This window comes from Anoplopoma fimbria, chromosome 23 (genome assembly GCF_027596085.1).
Source record: "Anoplopoma fimbria isolate UVic2021 breed Golden Eagle Sablefish chromosome 23, Afim_UVic_2022, whole genome shotgun sequence".
NCBI classification, from domain to species: Eukaryota; Metazoa; Chordata; class Actinopteri; order Perciformes; family Anoplopomatidae; genus Anoplopoma; species Anoplopoma fimbria.
Genome location: NC_072471.1, coordinates 1171175 through 1196262, shown reverse-complemented (window position 1 = coordinate 1196262; position 25088 = coordinate 1171175). Strand labels below are relative to the sequence as shown.

The window sequence follows — 25088 nt, the reverse complement described above, 5'->3', positions numbered from 1 at the left end:
ATGAATCGTTGATGACTCGTTCTGAGAGAGCGTCGGTATTTAAAGCCGGTCTGCGGACGTAGTTGAGCTCTGCTGGTCGCCAACATTTTTTCTAACAAAAGAAACTGACAAAACCTTCGCCTTCAAAACAATAAAAACTAGTCATTCTAGTGTGAACATGTTTAATCTTTTACTGACTGAATATGTTTCCCAAATGTATCTTATATTTCACCACATTTAATACATCAGTAAACTACAATAGTGTACTTTACTGATACTATCTGAGTTTATATACACCTTATTTATATCAGGCCTCCGGTTGTTTATTCTATAAATTCTGTAGAACTATTACTTTTACCTATAGTAATTGTTACTACTTATTTGAGTAGTATTATTACCTTAATTATTATACTGTACCATCATACAAACTATACATTATACTGTCTAAATACACCATATTACATTGATATTCTGCTGTACCAACCAGGTAAAATAAATATATGGTGGGTACATGAACTACAGAAGGAACTGAGGTGATAAAAAGTTGTTTATTTATCATAATGAAGACGAAACTACAACAGTTTATAGAAATATCCTTACTGGGAACAATTGGACCTTATTACATCACTTTATTAATATTTAATGGATCTGTAATTGTCTTACTGGGTATTCACTTTTTTTGTATAAATGTCTAACTTGATAGAATTGCTTTGTCAGGCCATGGTGTTTGATTGTTCTGTACTATATCATATGTTTATATCTTATTATGCATTACCGTGAATGTTATGCTATATTACATACAAACAGTATACAAAAGTATATTTACTTAATTATGGTTAATACTGTTTACATTCTTGATTTACATGTACTTGTCATATATCAGTTGTATAGTTTATCATCCACATCTGCAAAACTAGTATTTAACCTTCACAATTTTAACAATATTGCCCCTCAGTGTCTAGTGCACTTATTGAATTTGTATTTGTTTACTGCACTTATCCTATTCGTAGTAGTTTGTAGCACTTATTGTTTTCGTAGTAATTTGCCTCTGCACTACACTTTTGCTCTGGTTTATGCTTTAAGATGCTTGTTTAAGAAAGGAGATGCACTTATGACTTCTGGTGACTAGTAGTTCTCTTGAATACACTTATTGAATAAAAGCGTCTGCTAAATGACTAATGTAGTGTTCACCCAATGGTTTCCTAATTTCATTTTCTTTATTCATATCAGTTACTGTACAATTACACAGATCCACACGCTTTTAAACGTGTCTTATGATTATGTACTTACAACTGAAAGCATAGATAAAAGGAAACCAGATGTTTAGTTGGACAACGTGCTAAAATCACATTTCAATTTTCGTTTTGAATAAATGTTGGCAAAGTTGTGAATTTACAACGACAGTAATGATCTGTATCACATAAATACTAAACTCAACAGGTGTCTTGTAAAGAAAATCAGACAGGTGTCTCTCCACATTTGTGTATAAAAATGTATTTAAGTGATTCTATTATCATTATCATGTTAACATGGGGGGAAATATGTGAGAAATAGATGTGCAGAATAGTTCACTCAAATACCAAACATATAAAATAAATGATAACCTGGCAGTTTATAGCTCTTGTGGTAAATCAAATGTAGGTTTATAATACGTGCTGTTTATTGAGTGTAATTATAAGGTGATGTCGTTCAATGTCACATTTCAGGATCATGTCTCTCTCAGAAGAAGTGGGTGGCTCTTAAAAGAGCCGTTGGTTTTAAGGGGACTAAGTCAGCGGTTTACTTGGAGCTGGTGTACTTGGTCACGGCCTTGGTGCCCTCAGACACGGCGTGCTTGGCCAGCTCGCCGGGCAGGAGGAGACGGACGGCGGTCTGGATCTCCCTGGAGGTGATGGTGGAGCGCTTGTTGTAGTGAGCCAGACGGGAGGCCTCACCGGCGATGCGCTCAAAGATGTCGCTCACGAAGGAGTTCATGATGCCCATGGCCTTGGAGGAGATGCCGGTGTCGGGGTGAACCTGCTTCATCACCTTGTACACGTAGATAGCATAGCTCTCCTTCCTGGTCTTTCTCCTCTTCTTGTCCTTCTTTCCGGCGGTCTTGGTCACCGCTTTCTTGGATCCCTTCTTGGGTGCTGCTTTTGCTGGTTCAGGCATGGTTACTGTTCTGGAGCTCTCCGAACGTATGGCTTATAAGCGCTGCACTGCTCCGTCTTAAACCCCACATATGCAAATTTGGCTGTGCTGTCCCCACTCTGCCATTGGTTGATCCTGAGTGACGTCAGTGCCTGTTACTCTCCCAGACTTTAAAGTTGTTCTAGTTGAATTAAAATGTATACTCATATTTATTAACCCTTTTTACAAAATACTGAACGTACATTGTTACATTTTTTATATTTTTTATACAACTAAAATAAATATTTTGACCCCTTTGATGTAGTTATTGTCACTTTATCTATTAATCTATTCCACCATCTATTGTAGATATAATCTGACACGTTAAATGCTTTTTTTAATATATATTTAAGTATTTATCTTCACACTCGAATAATTGTATTTGTAATTAAATAAAAATAACCAGAAATATATGGTTAAATAATAATTGAAAATATGTTGTAAAAAAAAGTAGGCCTATACATAAAATTATTTCCCGTCTTTCCTTTAATTGTTTACATTTTTGTAGTGAATTACTGGATACTTTTATTTGCCCAAGTTAAATTAAACCAAAAAATATAAAGAAATATATCTTTTTTTGATTGAAGTCAACTGATCTCACAATATTTATTTATTTTACATTTATTTAAACAGTTTACTGTAATAACCTCCAGGTTTACTGGAAATTGCTTCATTAAAGCCCACGTGACATATTGAAGGGGCAGGTTTGTTTTCTAACATTGAGGTTGTGTTTTTTAAGGAGGACATTGTGGCAAAATGTAGTTTATTATGTTAAATATCTCTAAATTAAAGGGTTTAACCAAATAAACACAGATAAATAAATACTGTTCACGCTTTGCTGGGTGATGTTTGGAGTTTAAAATAAAGGAAAAATGTCTCCATCAAGTGGATAAAACAACGAAACACAACCAGCCAACAACCACATCTGAGTTTGTTTCAGTTTATTTCATAACTCGTCTGCATAATATTATCAACAATTTAACAAACAAGGATTTCTTTTCCGTTAAAAACACAATGTAACATTGACGGGATGAGGTTTAAACATGTGATACACTTAAACCACTTATACACAGAGAACGTCAGAAACTTTTGGCTTTATTCAGACCAATTTGGCAGCGTTGTTTTGGGGAATGGCGTCAGTAAGAAGGTACTTGATGGACGGAGGCAGCTTCACGGATGATTCACACACACAGGCAGTAAAGTCTACGGACTCCACACAGAAAAAGGAAACTACCTCCACTACTGTTGGCAGAACACGACATCCTCCGGGTGGATATGAATGTTCAATTTAAAACCATGCATTTAGAAATAAAATAAAAAATACACTTTGCAGGTAATACGCCTACAAAAAAAAGTCATTATTTTTTTGATTTGATGGAAACAAAAAAGGACAACGAACTCCAGTTTGTGCCTCTGACAGGATCAGATTTTTACATAATGAGTTCTTTTCAAGAAATAAACAGCTGTGTTTTCAACAAAAAACAGTCAGACTTAAATACGTGGCTCTAAATCTACTTTAGGTTACTGCGAGGAACTTTCATTTTGTGTTGAATTTGGTGGTTCCTGGGTTTCCTTGACCCAAACAAAGATGGCTGCCAGATAACTGATGAACATTTCTTTGTTATCCTACTAGCAGGATAAAATACTTTTTAAGTATTTTAGAATATATATTTAAAACAGCAACAAGTATTGTCAAAGCTGAGGTTACTTCAAGGTGCTTCTGCATGATTTCATCTGATTTCACCAGAATCCGACCCGGTGGCTCCGATGACGAGCTTTAAGAATAACTATATAGAAACAAACAATCTTCTCTCTGATGGTCTGGTTTACTGACGGAGGCCATTGAGGATCAGGACTAAACTGAGACTGATTCAGGACCAGATAAAAGTTCCTCGCTGTAACTGAACAGTTTCAAAAGAGTCTTTTTTGAATGAAAACACAATTCTCAAATGTGAAACGTCGATTCCCTTAAAAGGCACAAACTGAGCCACCGATGCGTTTAGTTATTGGTTTCATAATAAAACTGTGTTGGTGTGTATGTGAGGTATATATGGGAGCTAATGGAGGATGTTATTTTAAGGATTTAAGGGATAAGGCTGGACATCTCCGATCTACACAGTACAGGGATAGCAGCTTCAAGGATACACAAAAACATTTCACAACTGCAGAAAACAGGATTGAAACGACAAAACAGGAATTACTGTAAACGCTCAAATATTGGCCCGAGTCTTTAGAAGAAAGAGGAATTATTTTTCTTTTTTTTAAAGTATATTTGATCAAATCAAACCATTCCTCTTTTATGGCAGTGTTACCTTCTTGTTTCCTCTTTTGCCCTTTCACATCAAAAGCCTTCCATTTGTACAGGGACCATAATAGCTTCACTTCCATTGTAAGACTTTTATTGTGAAACATTTAAAGGAGTTTTATTTTCAGTGATAAAAGCACAGAAAAAAATATTTTTTTGTTTTAATTTTTAAACTATGGCATCAAACTTCCTTCTTATATTTACTTCACATTTTATGGTTTGCAAAAATTCAAGAGCATATCTTAAATGTCCTTTCTTTTCTCACAAGTTTGTGAACGACAGCTAACATAATAGACCAGATCTACTGTTAGCTAAGCTAGTAGCGACCTAACCTCTGTCAACAAGGCACAAATCTACCGTAATATTATTAAAGGGGCAAATGCTTTGTTCTCGTCGTCAATCATATGGGGATGATGGTAGAGATGGGAAATGTTTGACAGCATATACGTCTCTCTACGTTACTCCTCAGTACAAATATGGTCACTTCCTGTTGACTGGTTGCAAAAAAAACAACATGGCGACTGCCATAATCCAAGATGGTGACGGCCAAATCGCCAAACTCAAGGCTTCAGAACTTCAATCCACAAACCAACGGCTGACGTCACAATTACTACATCCAGCTCTAAAGCTACAGTCTATGAACTACACTAACATAGTTAGCTTGCCCTGCTAGCTAGCTGGCTATCATTTTACCTGATGTATTTCATCAGCAACTCTTTTTATCAGCCAGGATGAGAGAAACGAGTGAGACCTTGTTTTGGATTTGCATCCTGATAGGAAACACACAGGAAACGTAGCTTCCACTTTTAGATGTGAAGTCTCTCTAATTAACAATTTCACAGTTTTATTCTTCAACAGTTTTACATCAAATTGCATTTGTGTAACATTATCTTTTAAATTGACAAATTGATATATCAGTCAAAGTTGACCTTCTCTGACTCTTCTTTTTGTTTACAACCTTTAATGTCGGATGAGACCTCATTTACTTTACTTACCATAAGGTAAGTGAAGGAAATTTGTAGTGTAGAAATCTTCTAAACTGTATTGATTCAAAGATATAGGTCGGGGTCTACACTGTTTGGCTGCCCTTTAAGTTTAATCTGAGTTTCCACTTTTCTTAACAAAATCAGCCTTTTTGAAAAGCACAATTTCAACAAAGAGATCAACTACCAATAATCTGGCATGTTTATGTCTACTGAAGTTATATTAGATATCATATCTTGACCTCTGGGAAGAAGATATGGTGAAGACAAGATGTGCATGAATGTGTTGAAATGTTGTTGAAAGCTCTGCAGCTAATCATTGGCCCTTTGCGGTTTGATTTCGGAACAAACTTTACCTCCTGAGATTGTGCTTTGTATAGAGCGGAGACTCAGTCATTTTTTGGATGTTTACAGCTCCAAAACGGCAGTAACTCCCAGACGACATGAAGGCATCTTACGATATTGATGACCCAACAATCGGTAGTAAATACCAAATTTACGATTATTTTGTCTTTTGAGGAACTTCTTTGTGCTACTTTGGTGTTCAATAGTTTGGTGTTATGGCCAACATCTAACCAACCATTCAGATTTATAACCAGCTTCTAATTCTCTATGTTATCCCCATTCCTTCATTCCCAATCACTGGAGCCATTAATGGGCTTTTATTTGAGCATTCACAGTATTTCCTCTCCCATTCTGGCGAACACACACTCATTCATTGTTCTCACCGTCACACGTACTCATGCCACTTATAGTTGCTTGATTTGATATGTAGGAGGAAGTACAAAATAACAGCAAGAAGAACAGGCCACACAAAGGTAGAGAAATACTAAATACTTCAGATTCAAGCCCCTGAACAAAGACAGTAGAAACCGAAAAACATCGTTCATAAAATCCAACAGCTGAGACGAGAGGAGCCCGTGGTGTCGGCCCCAGACGGAGAGACCCTGAATGCATCTTGCTGTTGGGGACACTGGTGTGTTTTCTTTATATATCTGAGATAGACTATGGCTTTGGCTCCGGTCAGAGCAGGAGGAAGGGTAGTCCAGGGAAAACTAAACGTGGACGAATTCAGCAACAACCAAACGTCCTCTCTCCCGTAAAATATGTTTTTTTGTCCTTGTTTTTTTCCCCTCCGCTCATTTGTCTTTCATCATTTTAGAAAAATAGAAATCAGGAAAAACATTGTTACAAAAATAAACCAAAAAGTTCGTCCAAAGTCTAAATCCACACGACAACTTCACATAAATATGGACTGATATTGCACAGCGAGGGATTTTCTTCCGATATGAAGTAAATCACTAACACAATTTGTAGAAAAACAAAAAAATGAGCACGTTAGGACGTTAAAATGATCAATATTTGCATTTCCTGGTTAGGTTTTTTTTTTTTTTTTTTTTTACTCCAGAGAGGAAAAAGTGTGAGTACGATCCCAGGCCCTCCTACATCAGGCAAATCAATCCTCTGAGTCCAAAGAAAAACAAAAAAACAAAAAGCGAAAGCTTCAGAAGTATCACTGGTGATTTTTTGGTTGAAGGCACAGAGTTCCAAAAAAAGTTGGTGGATGCTGTTTGTTGAAGGGCAGCAGCAGTTTTGTGTGTTTTGCGTGTCCCGGTGGAGGAGGTTTCCTTTCGGGGCGGATCGACTCTTCTGATGATCGGAGGGCAGGGCGTCAATTCTCTGTGGAGACAAACAAACACAGGACAGGATGTAAGATTTAATGTCTCATTTCAGAAGCCAGAGTGACTGAAAATGGTGAATAACAACTCAGTTGGACTCCAAAAGTGTGTTGAAAGCCTCACACCAAAGTATCGTATTATATCTTACGAAAAAGTCCCTTTTACGTGCGTTTCCCTACTAAAGTCCAGCAACATGTGTCAAAAGCAGTTTGTTGAAAATTAACTTCCATCTTCAGAAGAAACAAATCAGTTAGGTTTATGCAACAAAACTACTTGGTTAGGTTCAGTAAACGATGGAGAAATACTTCTTTAGGTTTAGGAAATGATGGTTGTTTTGGTTAAAATAACTAAAGAACTGCAAGTTAGGTGAACAAATAAATCATCGTTAACTTATTGTTTCATATGGAGAAAAACATGCAACTCCTAGGTGACTGACAAGTTTTTTGTTTAATATGTTTAATTTGTTAGCAAACTTTTTCACATCCAGCAGTTACAGAGCAACATGAAGGTCCATTAGTCTCTCTCTTTTTTATCTCTGTTTTGGTCTCCACCACCTCCTGAGGGAAAAATCACTCTCTTTAACTGCTAAATGCTTCACTTTATTAACCAGATAGTTTCTAACTGAGTCTGTCTGCTGTTTGATGCTGAGTAATAGTGAACAGTGTTTTTTTCACAGATTCTTCTTGATCATTTTGTTATTGTAAGAATATTGATTATAGCACATTTCTGATTGATCACAGTAAATTGAGATCAACACAGAAATCTGAGCAGGAAAATAAAATAAAAGGCAGAAAACAAGAAAACAGTAGTTGCAGAGTCATGTTTTATTTTATGAATCTATTTGTTAAATAGATGTTCTGGTTTTCAAACAATGATCGTTGGTCCCTGATTGGACCAATACTCAAGATGTTTTCCAGACTTGAACTCTGTGCAAAAACCGAAGCTGTGAGATGGCCTGAGTTCCATCCGACAGCTTTAAAGAAGAAGTGGGATGTTTGGGTTGAAAAGGTTTCTCTCAGTGGGAGTATTTCTATACCAGTCCTCCCACCCCCCCACCTTTCAACCACTTCCTCGAAGTTAATCCTGCCCACAGCGGCAGATGGTGTCGGGGAGTTTCCACGGCTGTTAGTTATGAATGATTGCATGGTCTTAGGCATTAAGTTGGATCACTGTAATCCCACTGCAGCATATGCAGCCGGCCTGCAGCGCCAAATCCAGCAGGCAGAGGAACTTCTCCTCCTTCACTTTTCGCCCTCGGAGGACGCCACGTGGTGTCAACACGGCCTCCAACATCCCTCCCTGCTCTACAAACACACCCGTGTGTTTGTAGATGTTGACTTTGTGATAACACACACAAACAAAGCAAGAGTGTAAAAAATAAAAAGATCTATGTCTCAACTTACTCATGCAAAATTCCCACCAAAGGCAAGACAATCGATATAGAATCCTGCAAGAATGAGTCCTGAAACCAGACATGACTCAGCATTTTTATACTTCCTGTTCTCGTCTGGAAGTATATGTGTTTTTTGAATGTGCTTTTTTTGGGTTAGATGTCTAAAATAAGAATGGAAATGCATATTTTCACTAAACAGTCGCCAAAACTACAACGTTCATCACAGCCAGAAGCTGTAAGACGGTCATTATTGTCAAATTTTCATCTTTCCGAAACACATCAATGCTTCCATCAGAAAAAGCAACCAAAGCAAAGCTGAAAATTTTGATATTTCATCAAAAATATTTTATTCTACATGTCTCATTTAAAATCTTGTAACAATATTGCTTTAATCAGATTCTGTAAAAAACATTACATTCTGAGCTCCTCAGTGAAACTATGAAGACATGATTGATTCATCTGAGACCAACAGTCATGTGACAAAACAATCAGTGAAACTTTGACTGAACTTCAGGCTGAACACAGAGCAGAGAGGAGAGGCTGAAAGTAGAGGATGTTAAATTGGAAATAGTTCAATATATATAAAAAGTGAGGACTACATTTTTTTTCCAACATTGGTGACACTTGTGGTCACTTGGAAACATGTATGATATATAGTTACGTAACTTAAAGCTAAAGCTACGGTGACAAACAAGCAAGAGTACTCTAGATTTAAAAATATCTTCCAGTAAAAAGTAGATTTCCCTCAGAGATGTAATGAGAAGAAGTGTTAAAGTAGTAGAAAATGGAAAAACTCAAGTACAAATTACTGGAAACTGTACTTAAGTAGAGTACTGGAGTAAATGTACGTCCCAGCATTGTGCTTCTTCATTCATAACAAAAACAAATCCCTTCACCTTCCTGTGACCTCGCTGCTTCTTTTTTTTCTCTGAATGGTTTAATCATTGATTATCCAGCGATTAATCAGCCTTAATCACTGCGACAGATTCAGGATTATTTATCTCAATGGGTCAAATCTCAAACTGGGAGTCAAGTCCACTAAAAAGTAAGCGCTGTATAAAATGTGATTTGGGACATTGTTCAATGCTTTTCAGGAAAAAGTTATATTATAACAAACAGCTGTTCTGTTCAGATATTTACTTATAGATGGTTGTAGAGCTCCTTAATGGCTTAAACTCAACTATAAGGTTTAAAACATTAAAATATCTTAGATGTAAATTCACATGTTCTTCATTCAGTTTTTGATGAATTCATACTTTTGTTCAGTCTTTCAGCTTGTTATTGTTCAATGAATCAGAACAAATTCAATATCAAAAGTTAAATATATGGAGTTGTATGCATGCTCTGATCGCAGATTGATATTTTGCATGCACACCAATTCTTTATTTTTTTAAAAATGTGTCACCTGATTAAAAAGCAAAACCACTAAGAAAAACATAATTCTATGAGTCAATATAAGTAAGTCTGTGATGTTATGTGACAGAACGCCATCAGTAAAAACTCACTTAAACGGGACATGAACGCCGGTCTTCTGTTCGTTTGAACACAACTCCCATCATAAAAAACATCTTATGAAAATACTCACTGGAGCACCAAATGTGGATTCATCCGCCGCTGAAAATAGTCCCCAATAAAGGCACTATTTCCTCCTATTTGTTTGATAAAAACTACAATGACGACCCTTTTTAGCAGATTACTGATGAAACTATATATAATATATGTGTTTTAAAGATCTACGTCTTAAGTAGGAACCGAGGACCACAGGAAGTCAGTGTTGTTGGATTTGGGTCTTTTTTTATTGTATTTAAAATATATATTAAAACAAATACAGCATGGATTGTAGGTGTATTTAGTCCCAAAAGCGACCACAATTAAATTAAAGATGCTGATGTTTTCTGTGGATTATGATAAATATCTTAAATTTTATTTTATTTCCATTGCTGAAAACATTAACAAATTAATAAATATGTACAGACCTGATCTGTATGGCTCATATTTGTTTGATTCATGTCATTTATGTTTTTCATTTCCTGTTTTATTTTGTTAACCCACCTCCCCTCTTGTTTCAGATCACTTCCTGTCCTTTTGTGTTAATCATCTGATGCCTGATTATTTTCACCTGTCCCTCGTTAGTCACCTCCACCTCCACCTGTTCACACACATTGTTGTTGCTGATTGGAGATTTCTTGTTTCTGTCATCTCTACCTTCCTGTCCTTAACTTTGTCATTAACCAAGAAATTCTACCCAAGTCCTAGCTTTGTGAAAATGTGTTTTTATCTTAATATTTGTTATATAGAATAAGAAACACTTAATTATTCAGTTTATTTGAAAATTAAAAATCTCCACATTTGAGGATAAATCATTTTCACTGGACAACAATGTAAAGTAAGATGTCCAAAAGCTTATGTGGCCTAATTAAAAAAAGTAATAATTGCAATTTTGTGCTATATTTCTTCATTGTTGGTATTTAAAAAGTATGATAGCATGTTTCAATATCTTCAGAAACCTTTGAAAGTCTCATGTTTATCCACTAGGTGGTGCTGCAGTATTTCTCCAGTATTTCTCTCTTATGTTGGAGTTTAATTTTGGGGGTTTTCAGACGAGAGAGCTGCTCTGGTTTGTTTACATCACAAGTAGTTTCCTCTTTACATTGTTTGCATAATAAAGACTCTTTTTTATTTCCAGGAATCATTGAAACCTCGAGGATCATATCATAAAAACCCTTAGTCATCATTAAATCTTGAGGATAAACGTCTTGTTTCTGAGGAAACTCTTTATTAAATGTTTAGATTGAGGGAGTGATGTTGCATTTTAAACCTCTGCAGATGTAATTTTGTATTAAGATGAAAACAGTGACATTTAGTTTCTCTCTCTCTCTCTCTTTCTCTTTCGCTCCAGCAGTCTTTTTCCCCTCTGGACTATTTTAAGCTTGAATGTGATGAACGAGTCGTGTGTCTGACGATGCAAAGCAGATTAAAATGCAGAGATGTGTTTACGTATGTTGGTTCAGTGGAGGAGTCACAGCTAAAGACGAAGACGATGTCCTACATGTCTGACGTTTACACGGTGGGAATATATGCACAGAGAAAACTGTGTGTGTGTGTGTGTGTGTGTGTGTGTGTGTGTGTGTGTGTGTGTGTGTGTGTGTGTGTGTGTGTGTGTGTGTGTGTGTGTGTGTGTGTGTGTGTGTGTGTGTGTGTGTTAGATTTGATGATTCACTGCTCTGGTTGTGAAACATCACGCTAACCTGGAGGGTGTTTTCATTTTTTTTATTTTTTTCTGCTGTCAGCTTAGAGAGTAGAGGAGGTTTAATGCTTTTTTTTTTTGTTCTTTTTTGGGATTTATTCATAGTTACCACGGTAACCAATTTCCATACTGAAAAAAAGTGTGTTTTGACCTTGACTTTAATAATAGTTATCTTAATCATAATATAATAATATAACAACAATACTGCTGGAGGTCATTCGCTCCAATCATCACATCAAATCTTCGCACAATATGACTAAAAAAGTAATACCGATATTAAGCTTTAAGTAAATATGAAGTGACAGTCAAGTATACCCATCAATTAATAACAAATATCACCGACAATCAATATGATTAGCTAAAAGTATATAATAATATAATAATACATTATCATCGTGAAAGATTAAAAAAGAAAAAAGTATAACCTTGAGATATAATAATGATAATAATTGGATAATAATGATATTAATATTTAAATAGTATTATATTATGAGTACTATTATTAATAATACTACTACTAATAATAATAAACAAATTAACTGTATCATTATGAAAAATATGTAAGACAAATATTATTATTTTTAAACTTAAAAGACAACAAATAATAACTAACATGACAAGAATACACTTTTTTTTTAAAGAAAGTTTTCTTTTAATCTTCACATGTGGCGTCAACTTATACTTTATTTTTGTCAGTCCAGAGTTTTGCCCTGATGGCAGAATTTAAGCAGAACTTCCTGGTCCTCTCAGGATGGACTGACTGGACGCTACAGTGACTCACTATCGCCTCTCCAGGATACAAGTGGTATTACAAGACGTGACGGGTCGGGGCTAGCTGGTTAGCATGCTAACTCGACACTGTAACTTCCCCACATTCTGGTGATGTATGTAGTTCAGTTTTTGAATGTTTTTAAAACAAAAAATTCTAACCAGATCAAAATTATTCTTTATTTGTGTATTTACATATTCTATAATGTGGTATTTAGTCGCTTCTGGTCCTCCATAAATATACTTTAATCCAGCGTTTATGCTCCAACTATTTTAAACAAACTCTGCTATCAAAGTCTGCTCCAACTCTCACTTCAGTTCTCAGATTGTTCGTGTCGTACTGGCATTGGACAATTTTGCAATGTATTGCTTTTTTTTTTGCGACTAATATCTTCCACAGCAAAGTAAACATAAATATTAAAGAACATTTAAGATATTGAACATAATCCACAGAAAACATCAGCATCTTTAATTTAATTTTGCACACTATTGGGATTCCATACACCTACAACCCATACAGTCGTTTTATCAATAAAATGTATTTAATATTCAGAGTCTTTGGTTTTAATTAGAGTATATATGAAATTAATAAAAAAAAATAAAACCTAATTTTAGGTTGTTCAGACTGAATATCTATAGCTGAGATCAATGTTTCTACTTTAAACAACATAATGTATCCCCGGGTCTTAAAAACTGAAATACACGAGATTTGGAACATTTAAGATATTGGATACAATCCCTCTATCCGCAGCTTTACTGCAAAAATATCAGTGTTGACATTTAAAATAGCAGAGACCCTCCCTGACCTCTGGCTGTGAAGATGGCCGGCGGATCACGCAGCAAGCTCGGCATTATGTACTTAATAACTAGACGCTGCAAATCCCAACAGGACGGGTCCGTGTCATCAGTCGGCCCGACGCTGCAGCGCTGCAGGACTTAACTTGAGCCAAAGTGTTTTTGCAACCATTACACAAATACCACCGCAGTTTTAAAAAGGATCTGCACACATTTCAGACCTCAGCAGGGGAGTAAATAAATAAAACACACACGCACAACTAAAATCTGGATGCATAAATTGACCGTATCCAAATCTGTTTTCACACCCAACCTACGTAATCCGTGGACGGTCTGGATGTTATTTCGCACAGACGGGAATTATGGGAAATCTGACAGTGACAGGCACTCAAGAAGAGGCCTGCAGCTGTCACGGTATATTCTACACATACGTGTGGGCTTTAAAGACGCATGTTGGTGGAGCCATAAAAATAGAAAGCAGTTATTAAAGATGTGTCAGATTTTGACGGACATGTCTGACGTGTCACTAAAGTAGTTATAAGTGGATTTATATCAAAAGGGTTTGTTTTAGCCCAAAAAACAGTGAATGAACCCTTTTCTGCAAAAAAGAAACGTGAAACTTTGCATCGTGCACCATGAATTCCTTGAAACTAAAGAGGAACAAAGCATTCACCAGGGTCTCTGTGTGAATGTGTAACACCATGAACTAAGTCTTTAAATGTCCTGCAGTAAAAAACTAGCATAGCAAGCTAAACGTCAACACAAGCCCTGACCAACTTTTCTTCCAATAGCAGCTTAATGCATGAAAAACAACTTTAGCCTCGAAACAATAAATAAACATCCCTATAGTCACTTTACAGTTGCTTTAAGTAACTTATTGTCACATAAAGCAACAAAATCAAACAGACTAAGAGTCTAACTGCTCTTTGAGACTGCACTAGCATGCTAACATGCTGACAATAATAAACCATTCTTCCTATTGCTGACACGCTGTGAATGCAGCACCGATGTTAACCATATTAGTTCAACACGTTATTATCGGTACAGAACATAAAGTCCAGCTGAGGCTCATGCGTGTCTTTAGTACTGCAGGTGTTTTGAAATACACCAAAGTATTGGAAACACTAAATGTTGCTTTCAAGAAAAGTCCAGTGGATCAATAAAGTTATTATGATTCATCCTCTGCAAATAAGTTAATGGTAATCCATCAAAAAGTTGTCCAGATATTCAGTCTGGACCAAAGTGGTGGATTGATAAACATTACCATTGTTAGAGACATATTTTTGCATGGCTAAAAATGTCATAATTTATCCGAAGAATCAAGAACCAATAGTTCAGAACATGCAAAGAAATTAAATTTAGAAAAAGTGCAAGCTCCTAAAATAAAACTAAATATCCTTTTAAACACAGTAGAATCCACTTTATAGGTGAGTTAACTTAATCCATAAGTACTGAATTTATGTATTTATTTATTTATCAGTGTCATTGCACTTTAAAATAAAATAAATAAAATAATTATAGTTAATGGATGCAGTATCCTTTTAAAAAGTAGAATGATGATCTCAGGAGGTTTTGTTAAAATATCTGCTCCAGTTCTCTCTCTCTGAGATGAATGGAAGAACACTCGACAAAACCCACGACTTCACACCTTCGTCCTCAGAGGGACGTGTGATGGAGACGAGCTGCAGAAACCGACTTCATCCTCGACACACATGCTGACGTCTCTCCATCAACGAGGCTCAGTTTCTGCAGCGGTTACGTCACAGAAATGGCCGAATCACAGTCGTTGTGCCTCTCGGTTAATGTGTCCAGGATTAGGTAACGCTTCACACGCAAGTGGGGGAAAGAAAGGACGGCGTTTTTACAACAAAAACACTGAGAATCATCTCCGTCTCTGCAGCTCTACAGAGATGTTTAGCCTCTTTAGCTCAGAGCTCTGCTGCACAATATACATCCTATAAATCATCTTTATATACTGAGAGAAACTGAACTTCTTCTATCAACACGTTGTGATTTAACATGCATGAAAACTGTAGATGCTGAATGCTAAATGTTCCTTAGCATATACATTCTGCTCATTGCAACTAAAGCATTATTTCACACTTCAGTAGTAATGTTTATGCACTGACTGCACTTGTTTTCAAGGTTACAGAAAACATGTTACAGGGTGTTTTTGCAGCCTTAAAATAAACACACGTAGGACTTTGTTCCCCGGAAACATTCGCAATGCATGTCCCTAAAAAAACACAAACATATAAGAAGAATAGAATAACAGTTATTACTTGTAAAAGAAATAATACTGACACCATTGCAAAATAGAATATAATAGCAATAAGAGTAAAGTGAATAAATAAACTAAAATAATTCAACTAAAATAGAGTAATAAATATGAATTGATATTAAAACCAGAGCCGAATGGAAACTAAAATAGAAAGTAACATTGATGTAGTGGAGTAGAAGTACAAAGTGGCATAAAATGGAAGTACTTGTACTTGTACTTGTACTACAGTGCTTGGTTTAAAGTCCTTGGCTACATTGCTGCAGTACAAACCATCCCACACGGAGTCACGTCTGCATCAGAGCTGACACACATCTGTGACCAGCACCAACAGCAGTTTTTCGCCCCGAAGCTTTATTGGAAGTTAACGGTGGCCGACCGGATGAAATTCAATCAAGCGCGGCTCGCTGTGATTGGCCGAGCTGGAGTCACGTGACCTCCCCCCCTCGTCTCCTCATGTGCCGTGACACCACCACCAACAGCAGCTCTGCTCTGATTACTACAAAACACACACACACACACACACACACACACACACTGGACATCTCGTCTATTTATATCTTGGGGGGGTTTTGGTGAATATTATCACTGAGCAATCAAATCTGGGACTTCATGCGTGACTGATGTGGCACATGGAGTCGAACGTGCCTCTGAAGTCCGTCACCCGCAAAAAAATATATAAATGAAGACAGAGATGCAATGACGCAGTTGTGCCACCTCGTCTGTGGATAATGAAACAGGATTTTCCCACTTTAAGACCCTAAAAATAGCGCCCAAATTCTTCAGGGAGAGAACGGGGGGCGTCCGTTACTTTACATCCATTCATCTGAAATAAAGGGTTCAGGTCCAGAAACCAGGCCTCATCCTGTTACATCACAATCTATCTGTTTGTGTTCAGTACACAGAATATCTGACGTGAAAATGAAAAAACATCTTCAAATATTCGATTGCATTTTGATAAAAGAGCTTCTTTTCGATTTGAAATCGGCGCACAATGCATGCTGGGTAGATTTGTGCTCGACTCGCTCTGACATCATGCACCTGTGAACAACGATAACCTTTGCAGTTGCTTTCAAACCAGTGCATGATGGGAAACGGCAAGCTGTCTCCAGATCAAGAACCTGATTGGCTCTTAGATTTGACAGCAAACACCACGTTTTGTAGAAAATATATTTTTTTCTGGTAAATGTAACATTTAAGGCTCGATTGCTGAAGGTTTAATCTAAAAACATATATTATGTGATTAATAATAATAATAATAATAATAATAATAATAATAATAATAATTAATAATAATAATAATAATAATAATAAATAATAATAATAATAATAATAATAATATAATAATAATAATAATAATAATAAATAATAATAGCAATAATAATGATAATAATAGTAATAATAATAATAACAATAAGCAAACAAAACGAGCAGCAAAGTGTTTCACAGGTGACATAAAAAGAACAAAAGATCAAATACAATGCAGATACACGCCCATTTCCACGTTAATATATATTTACAAACACATATCTAAACAAATCTAAACAAGTTCTGTCAAATCTAACAGGAAGTATGAAGTATGATGTAAGCATTCTTCACAAATTACATGTTCAAGGACAATCAGAAATAAGAAAATCTGAGGATTATAACCGTTTTTAAAGCTTCTGGTTGTTGTTTTAGCGATTGTTTCGGGAAAACATACTTTTCAATCCCGCCGGCTGTTTTTTGGGGGTCAGGGGGTTAAACTCAGAGATGTGATGTCACACGAGACATAGAAAGACGAAGCGCTTCACGTCTGATCTGAGATGTTTGACACTCATGAGGACGGACTGCGAGCTGGAAAAGATTCTCCTCAGTTTGACCTTTGGTTGAATTCATTACGCAGCACCACCGAAACGCTGCACATCCAGTCCTCTGACCTTCCTCACTGTTCCTCTGAGGAAGACGAGCTGTTTGTCTGACTGAAAGCTTCATTTATTACTGTTTGTCTTATCCTTCTAAAGTTTGTCTCTTTCAGAAAAAATTCCGGAAAGAATTTGATCCAGTACCTTGATAGACCTTTGACCCACAATCCTATGCACAGCAGATGTATGAACAAGAGGGTCAAAGTTCAAGGTGCCATGTTATGAGCAGACGGAAACCTCTGGTTCTGTAAAGTGAATCCAAAGCTGCATTCTCTCTGCTGTCCACCAGGGGGCGACTCCTCTGGTTGTATAGAAGTCTATGAGAAAATGACTCTACTTCTCTCTTGATTTATTCCCTCAGTAAACATTGTAAACATGAGTTTATGGTCTCAATCTCTAGTTTCAAGTCTTCTTCAATACAGCATGATGTTCATTTAGTAAATGATGCTCCATTTAGAGTCAAACAGACCATAAAGCATTCCTTTCGGGAAATCTTTGAGCAACTAAAAACAAATGAAAATGTTTTGCAGATCTGTCTAATAACACATAAATATTTAATTATTTAGTTGATAAAAAACGCTGCAGTTCCTATGAAACATATTTGCTAATAAAAACTTGCTGCATATGAACATATTTAGTAGGTGACCGTTGTTTTAAAGTGTTAGAAGTGAAGCATGTGGGTTGTTCAACATAATAAAACAGCTTATCACCCAAAAAAGAGTGCCAAATAAAGAGTCTCACTTTAATAAACATGTAAGAAATATTTCTTTACAAAATATAGTGTAAGCATCAAAGCCCTTATAAAGACTTGCAGCCAATTAATCTGCTTTAAATGTACTTTTCATTCATTTCTTACATTTCCATGTGTTGTTTTTATTTCCCATGTTACAGTTTTAGTTTAAACATATGTACAAGTACCATTTTTGACCACCTCTCCCTTCTCTTTTATATATATTTTCTTTCTTTCTGTATTTTCCCGCCTACGTATTATTTAACCGCCCAACCTGACCTCTGATCTGTCAGACAGACTGTCTGCCGCTCGATGCTCGGCCCGCTGGCTGTCATGTTTCTGCAGAGTGAAGCCATGCAGACGGACAGTTCCCACCGCCTCCTGCATTATGTAAACTCGTCACGTTTACATGATACCGCCGGCGCTGAAACATCCCCATGTGACCATATGGAGGAGCTCCATTAGATGCTGTTACCCAGTTTCATCCGGCCGGTTTCACTATTAAAAGGTTGGTTTGTCCTAATTACAAAAAAGCTAATTTTATCATTTGCCTCTTGTGGTTTCTATCAATGAGGCCAGTTCGAGTTGAATTGATCCAGTTTTAAAGTACCTGTAGTGCTATTTATCAGTCTAGTGTTGGAGATAGAGATGTCTTCCTTCTTTTTAAAGGTTAACAATTAAAAAACTATGGCAGAAAAAAATTGTTTCCACATGGAACTGCTCACAACTAGATCGGTGGATTAATTTCAGTAACCGGGTCAAGTTCAAGACTGACTGATTAGAGGTGGATGTAGTTGTCATGACATAAATCACATCTTTTGAATCCTCAATATTGGCGTTTTGTCCGTCGCCATGTTGATTTTTGCAACCAGTGAACAGGAAGTGACCATATATGGACTGAGGAGGAGTGACGTAGAGACGCCGTATACGTCTCTGGTGTGGACCTGTCAATCAGTGTGTAGCCCCGCCCTAAAGCATCCCCTGCTTTATGGTCTGTTTGACTCTAAATGGAGCATCATTTACTAAATGAACATCATGCTGTATTGAAGAAGACTTGAAACTAGAGATTGAGACCATAAACTCATGTTTACAATGTTTACTGAGGGAATAAATCAAGAGAGAAGTAGAGTCATTTTCTCATAGACTTCTATACAACCAGAGGAGTCGCCCCCTGGTGGACAGCAGAGAGAATGCAGCTTGTTGTCGCCTTGGTTCAACATATCCTCGTACAACAGTTCGTTTGATATCTTATGAAAAAAGTTATTCCACATTTTTTGTGCGTTTCTCTACAAATGTTGAGTAACACATGTCAATGTACCTCTGATATGTAGTACAGTAAAAGTACAACATTTACCTCTCAGATCTAGTGGAGTAAAAGTATAAAGCAGCATAAAATACTTAAGTAAAGTACAAATACTACGAAACTTAATTCAGTATTGTACTTCAGTAAATGTTCTTAGCAGGCTGCAACCTCAGCTCTTTAAAAATGAAGTCATTCACCTTAAACTAGCATTCATTCTAATGGACATTTCCACATCCTCCTCCTCCTCCTCCTCCTCCTCCTCCTCCTCCTCCTCCTCCTCCTCCTCATGGAGGTGCAGTGTTGCCCCGTGGCAGACGGCTACGTTGCTGCTCTTGGATCAGCTGAAGCAGAAGTGATGTCAGCGGTCGTTCATGTGGAAACGCTGCATTCAGTCGGTCCGGTTAGATAACGTTTCCTCTTTGTTTGCTTGTTTTCTGCTTATTTGAGTTTTGCAGAAGCAACACAGTCAGAGAGGATCCGAAACGACTGAAATACATCTGATAGTAAAATGTAGAAATATATGAACTGAAAGCCTTTTTCTACACCACTGATACCATCAGTATCTGTTACAGCTGAACATTTAATTATAAGGTTTTAGATTCTGTAGAAAATGTTGCATCTGAAGGTGAAAACAGCTCTCCTGCATCTTTAGTATATTAAGTTATTTAAGTCAATCATTTTAAAATGAAATGAACGTTAAAAAGAAAAAGAGTGATTTTTATTTAATTATCATTATTATATTTCTGTCTTTTAAAGTATTTTGCTACAAATACAACAGGAAGTCTGTGTGAGAATGTGATCTGTTATCATCATGCTCTCTGTTACAATATGTCGACTGCATTACACAAAATGCAAAATTAGACTTGATGAACAGAATCTGTATAATATTTGTATTATATTCCCAAAAGCATGGAAGATGTTTTGAGACAGGTATCTTAGTTGTGGCATTAAAAGCCAATAAAGAAAAGAGTGCAGATATACATTTCCGCCGTGCAAACTGAGGAGAAAATGCATTTAATAATTTAAACATACAAAAATGTATTTCCTCGAGGAGGCAGCTGATTGTTCCTCATGTGAAAACGAGAAATCTATGTTGATTTATTTGTCACTTAACTTGCAAACTTGAGCAGAGACACTTATTATTTTAACCTAAACGACGATCTTTTTCTGAACTTAACTTAGAAGCGTTGTTGTCTGAACCTGACTAAATTAGCTAAACTGGAAGTTTATTTTGAAAAGACAAGCAGAAATGAACACGTGTTACTGGAAAACCACTAAAATGAGAAAAAACTTTTTTGTAAGATATCATACGAACCGATAAATTGTCTGTATATATCCACCTACTTCAAAAAGAAATGTAGTTTTTTAGCAATTTAATGTTAATTAATTTGCACTATTTATATTTGTTTACAGTCTATAGAACTTGACTTTAATATTGCATGTTGCTTTATATATATATATATATATATATATATATATATATATATATATATATATATATATATATATATATATATATATATATTTAACTGAAGTGTAAATGCTCTGCATTTGTTTGTTCCCCATTTATATCCCCATATATATATATATATATATATATATATATATATATACTTATTTTTCACCTATACATATAATTATCTTTACATCTTTTTGTTCAGCTCTGCTGTAATCGTTTTTAGATGTATGTCTCTTTCTAAATGTGTAAATCTCCTGCACGTGTTCTAATACTCGGTCAATAAATCAGATTTCCAACAACTCACATTCTCCGTCTCTACATTCCTCTAATCATAATTAGGAATGAGTTTAATTTGCATTTCATACATGCATATAAATATATATAGATATATATAAATATAGACACTGAGGTGATGTTAACGTGTTTCTGTGTGAAGCACAAACAGAGTCGACATTCTCCTCCTGGATGATCTCAGGAAGCAGCCGTCAGCGGAGGGCGGTAACCCCGAGAGGGATTAATTAGCATCCTCAGTGGAGTTTACATATATTTGATTAGTTCGGGGCCCTCACAACGCTTTCCGTTTTTTCAAAGATAACCGCTCTTCTCCGAGGCTAAACAATTAGGTTACGTAAGCTCATCTGAGTCGTACATTTCCATGTCACAGACCTCGAGCCAGCTGAGCAGCTCGGCTGAAAGCCCTTAATTATCTCACGCCGATGAGGCAATCATTTTCTATTTTCTATTTGCTCGTGCGCTCACAGCTCCGGTTAATGACCCGGTGCAGCCCAGGTCTAAAATAACCCACACGAGAGCGTGCAGTGAACGCAGCGCTGTCGGTTTTACATAATTGTGTGTTTAAGGGGATAAACTGACGGCTCTGTTATCTTGTTTTACACGTGTGCAATAAATCTCAGGTGTCTTAATACGGGTCTGTACTTAGAGGTAGTTATTTATTGGTCACATTTTTGATTTATTTTCTCACAGTTTCATCATTTTATGTCATTTTATTTATCTAGAAATGTATGTCAAGTAAATCAAGTAAAATGAAACAGTAATCTCCCTCAATTTACTGTCCCGTACATATCCAGCCTTGTCTCCTAACAATAACGAGATGACAACATACTGCACAGAGGTTCACATCCCACTAAAGCTTCCATGGCTGCACTACCAGCCCCAGTATCACGGCAGCTTGTGAAATAGTCACAAAATACAATCTATTGGTTTCCAGTATACAGTACAAACAGGCAGCAACCTCCAGTTCTTTAAAGTGAAGTCAAAGCTTCCTGTCTTAAAGCTGCATTCTCTCTGCTGTCCACCAGGGGGCGACTCCTCTGGTTGTATAGAAGTCTATGAGAAAATGACTCTACTTCTCTCTTGATTTATTCCCTCAGTAAACATTGTAAACATGAGTTTATGGTCTCAATCTCTAGTTTCAAGTCTTCTTCAATACAGCATGATGTTCATTTAGTAAATGATGCTCCATTTAGAGTCAAACAGACCATAAAGCAGGGGATGCTTCTGCTTTTTCTATAGTTAATGAACCTTCTCCTTAGCTGAAGAACATTACTTTTGACTAAGTACACATTATATTGAATACGAACATGTGTCATTTCAGGTAAACTCCACCTGAGCGGCGACGACTACCTGCCCTCCTCCATTCAGAGGATTGATTCTTATGCAACTGGAGGCTTAAATCAGCCGCACAGATTATATTAAGTAAATGTGGAGAGACAAGCAGGAGAGAAGATTCCTGAGCTCTGAACTTTACATTAAGACATGTTTAAACCTACAATATTATATATAACATCAGGGTTTTATTTCACCTCCTCTGGTCTTCATTCCTGCCTCTACTGAATTATCCATTGTGATTAATGCTTCTTCACAAATAGACCATATAAAAGACCTAAAATAACAGTAGTTTTATAATAAAGTGCTGCAACATGAAACAGTCTGTTCAAACTACAATACAATTTAGAACTTGTCTTTCACTGACTACGTTTACATGCAACAAATATTACATTTTTTGCCCTTATTTCTAAATAACCAATATTCCTAATAAGCTGTTTACAGGACTTCATCTTATCAGATATTGTGAATAGTGGTGAAACGGACCGTTGACTGATCCCCCCTTACGGTTCCACTTGAACCACAGATTATCTCCCCAGTTTACTATTAACCATCACAGAGTTAAATAAAGTTTTACTGACGATCGTTATCCTCCAATATTCAGTAAAACATGAGATCAGGACGTCATTTATGCTTTTATCGTCTCTGATCTCTGATAATGTTACAGTGTAAACAACCAATCTGTGTTTAAACCAACAGGAGAGCTAGTAACGTTAGCAGCACCGCTAACAAATAGAGGTTCCATACAGTTACATTATGATGCGTTCAGGCTCTGTTCAGTGAAAATTAATATTGTCTGAAGGTAAATTATAATGTTATCATGATGTGTTCACATGTAATCTGTAAAATGTAGTGTTGGTGATGAACTAGAATAAATCCAGTAGTTTGAAGGAGATGTTTTCACATTAATATAAAATAGATATTAGAGATAAATTATGATGTTTAACTTCCTAAAACTAGCTCTAAGATTATAATACAACATTAACACTACTAATGACTAGATTTGTTTTAATCCATAAAAATGCAATCTTTTATTTTCTTATCATTTGAATTATGTGTTTTTATCAAGAAAACAAAACACTATAAATGACTTTAAGAGAGTAAAAGGATCACTTTTAGTATTTTTGATGGTTTACTGACTTAAAGTGATTGAAATAAATTTTGTGACAGTGTTAAAAAATGATTAGTCTGTATTCCTGTAAACCAGCTGCTACAATCAAACAACAAAGAGATGTGTGTCTGATAATATGGATCATTAGTGATCGTCAATTAGTGTCGGCAGCGGAACCAAACATGATCAGGGATCTCTAGATGTTATATTTGCTCCATTTATTCTTCTGTGATCTGATCAGAACTTTTAGTTTTATGATCTGTTACACCATTAATTTTGAATAATGACAAATAGAAATGTAGGACTCTGTTTCCTCCGGAGTCATCTCCTGTCATTCATCCCTGTTAAGCCACATCTTTGCTCTCTCACTGCTTTTCCCACTTTTTTTGTTGAGCAGCAGTGGAGGTTGCAGCTGAGGACTGTGTGTGTTTGTGTGTGTGTGTGTGTGTGTGTGTGTGTGTGTGTGTGTGTGTGTGTGTGTGTGTGTGTGTGTGTGTGTGTGTGTGTGTGTGTGTGTGTGTGTGTATGTAACTTCCTCTAGCATTGTCTCTCCTGCTTCCAGCGCTTTCCCAGTCGAGCGCGGGTTATTGGAGGCTGCAGAAAGAAGCTCACCCTAATCACCTCGGCCTCAGAAAACCACAGCAGAAAACTGCTCGACAGCCACGTCAACCTCAGCCGCCGCGTTCCATCGCTGCAGCCGGTATTAGCGCCTCGACGCTTCAGTTATCGGTCTCTCAGCTGAGCTACGGGGTCGAATATTAATATTTCATGTTTTAACAGCACTAATCAGGGCGGATGGGTTCGTGTGGTAGCATCAGTGTTGTGATTCGTGCTTCAGCAAACCCCTCAGTAAGACTTCTGGTGTGTCACGCGAGAGCATTAGACGCCAGCGGATTAAAACGCATTCACGAGGGTAAAAATAGAATCATGATAATGCATCACATGTAAATACTGTACCATTTATTTATACGAGCACGGAGCAGTTACGGATTAGTAATGGAGACTTTTTTCCCCCATCTCTCAGCTCTCAGTGAAATGAGATGTCAATCAATCTGACAGCTGTGACGGGATATTTCTGTGAGCACGCAAAGTTTCTTTTTAATCTCAATCTCAAAGTTTTCGAGGACGTATAAGCTTGAAATGCACGAGGCGTTCATGGACAGATGAAGAAAATTAAATCAGGAAAGAAGTACTTCAAAGCAGCTATGAAAAAGGTTATGACCTCCAGACCTATAAATCTATTGTCAGAGTTGTTTCAGAAATACAGGTTTTGGAGTTTATGCTCGTTTCTCAGTTGGAAAACCAATCAGAGTTTGGTAGACGTGATTAAGAATGATCATTTTGACTTCCTCTGCC

General features: G+C 36.6%; 1 protein-coding gene across 1 annotated transcript; it reads right to left on the bottom strand.

The window, feature by feature from the left end:
* Positions 1-1681: 1681 nt before the first annotated feature.
* On the bottom strand, positions 1682-2146 carry LOC129112332 (histone H2B 1/2). The gene has a single exon (XM_054624385.1). The coding sequence runs from the start codon at positions 2131-2133 to the stop codon at positions 1759-1761; it is 375 nt and encodes a 124-aa protein (XP_054480360.1). The 5' UTR covers positions 2134-2146; the 3' UTR covers positions 1682-1758.
* Positions 2147-25088: the final 22942 nt, after the last annotated feature.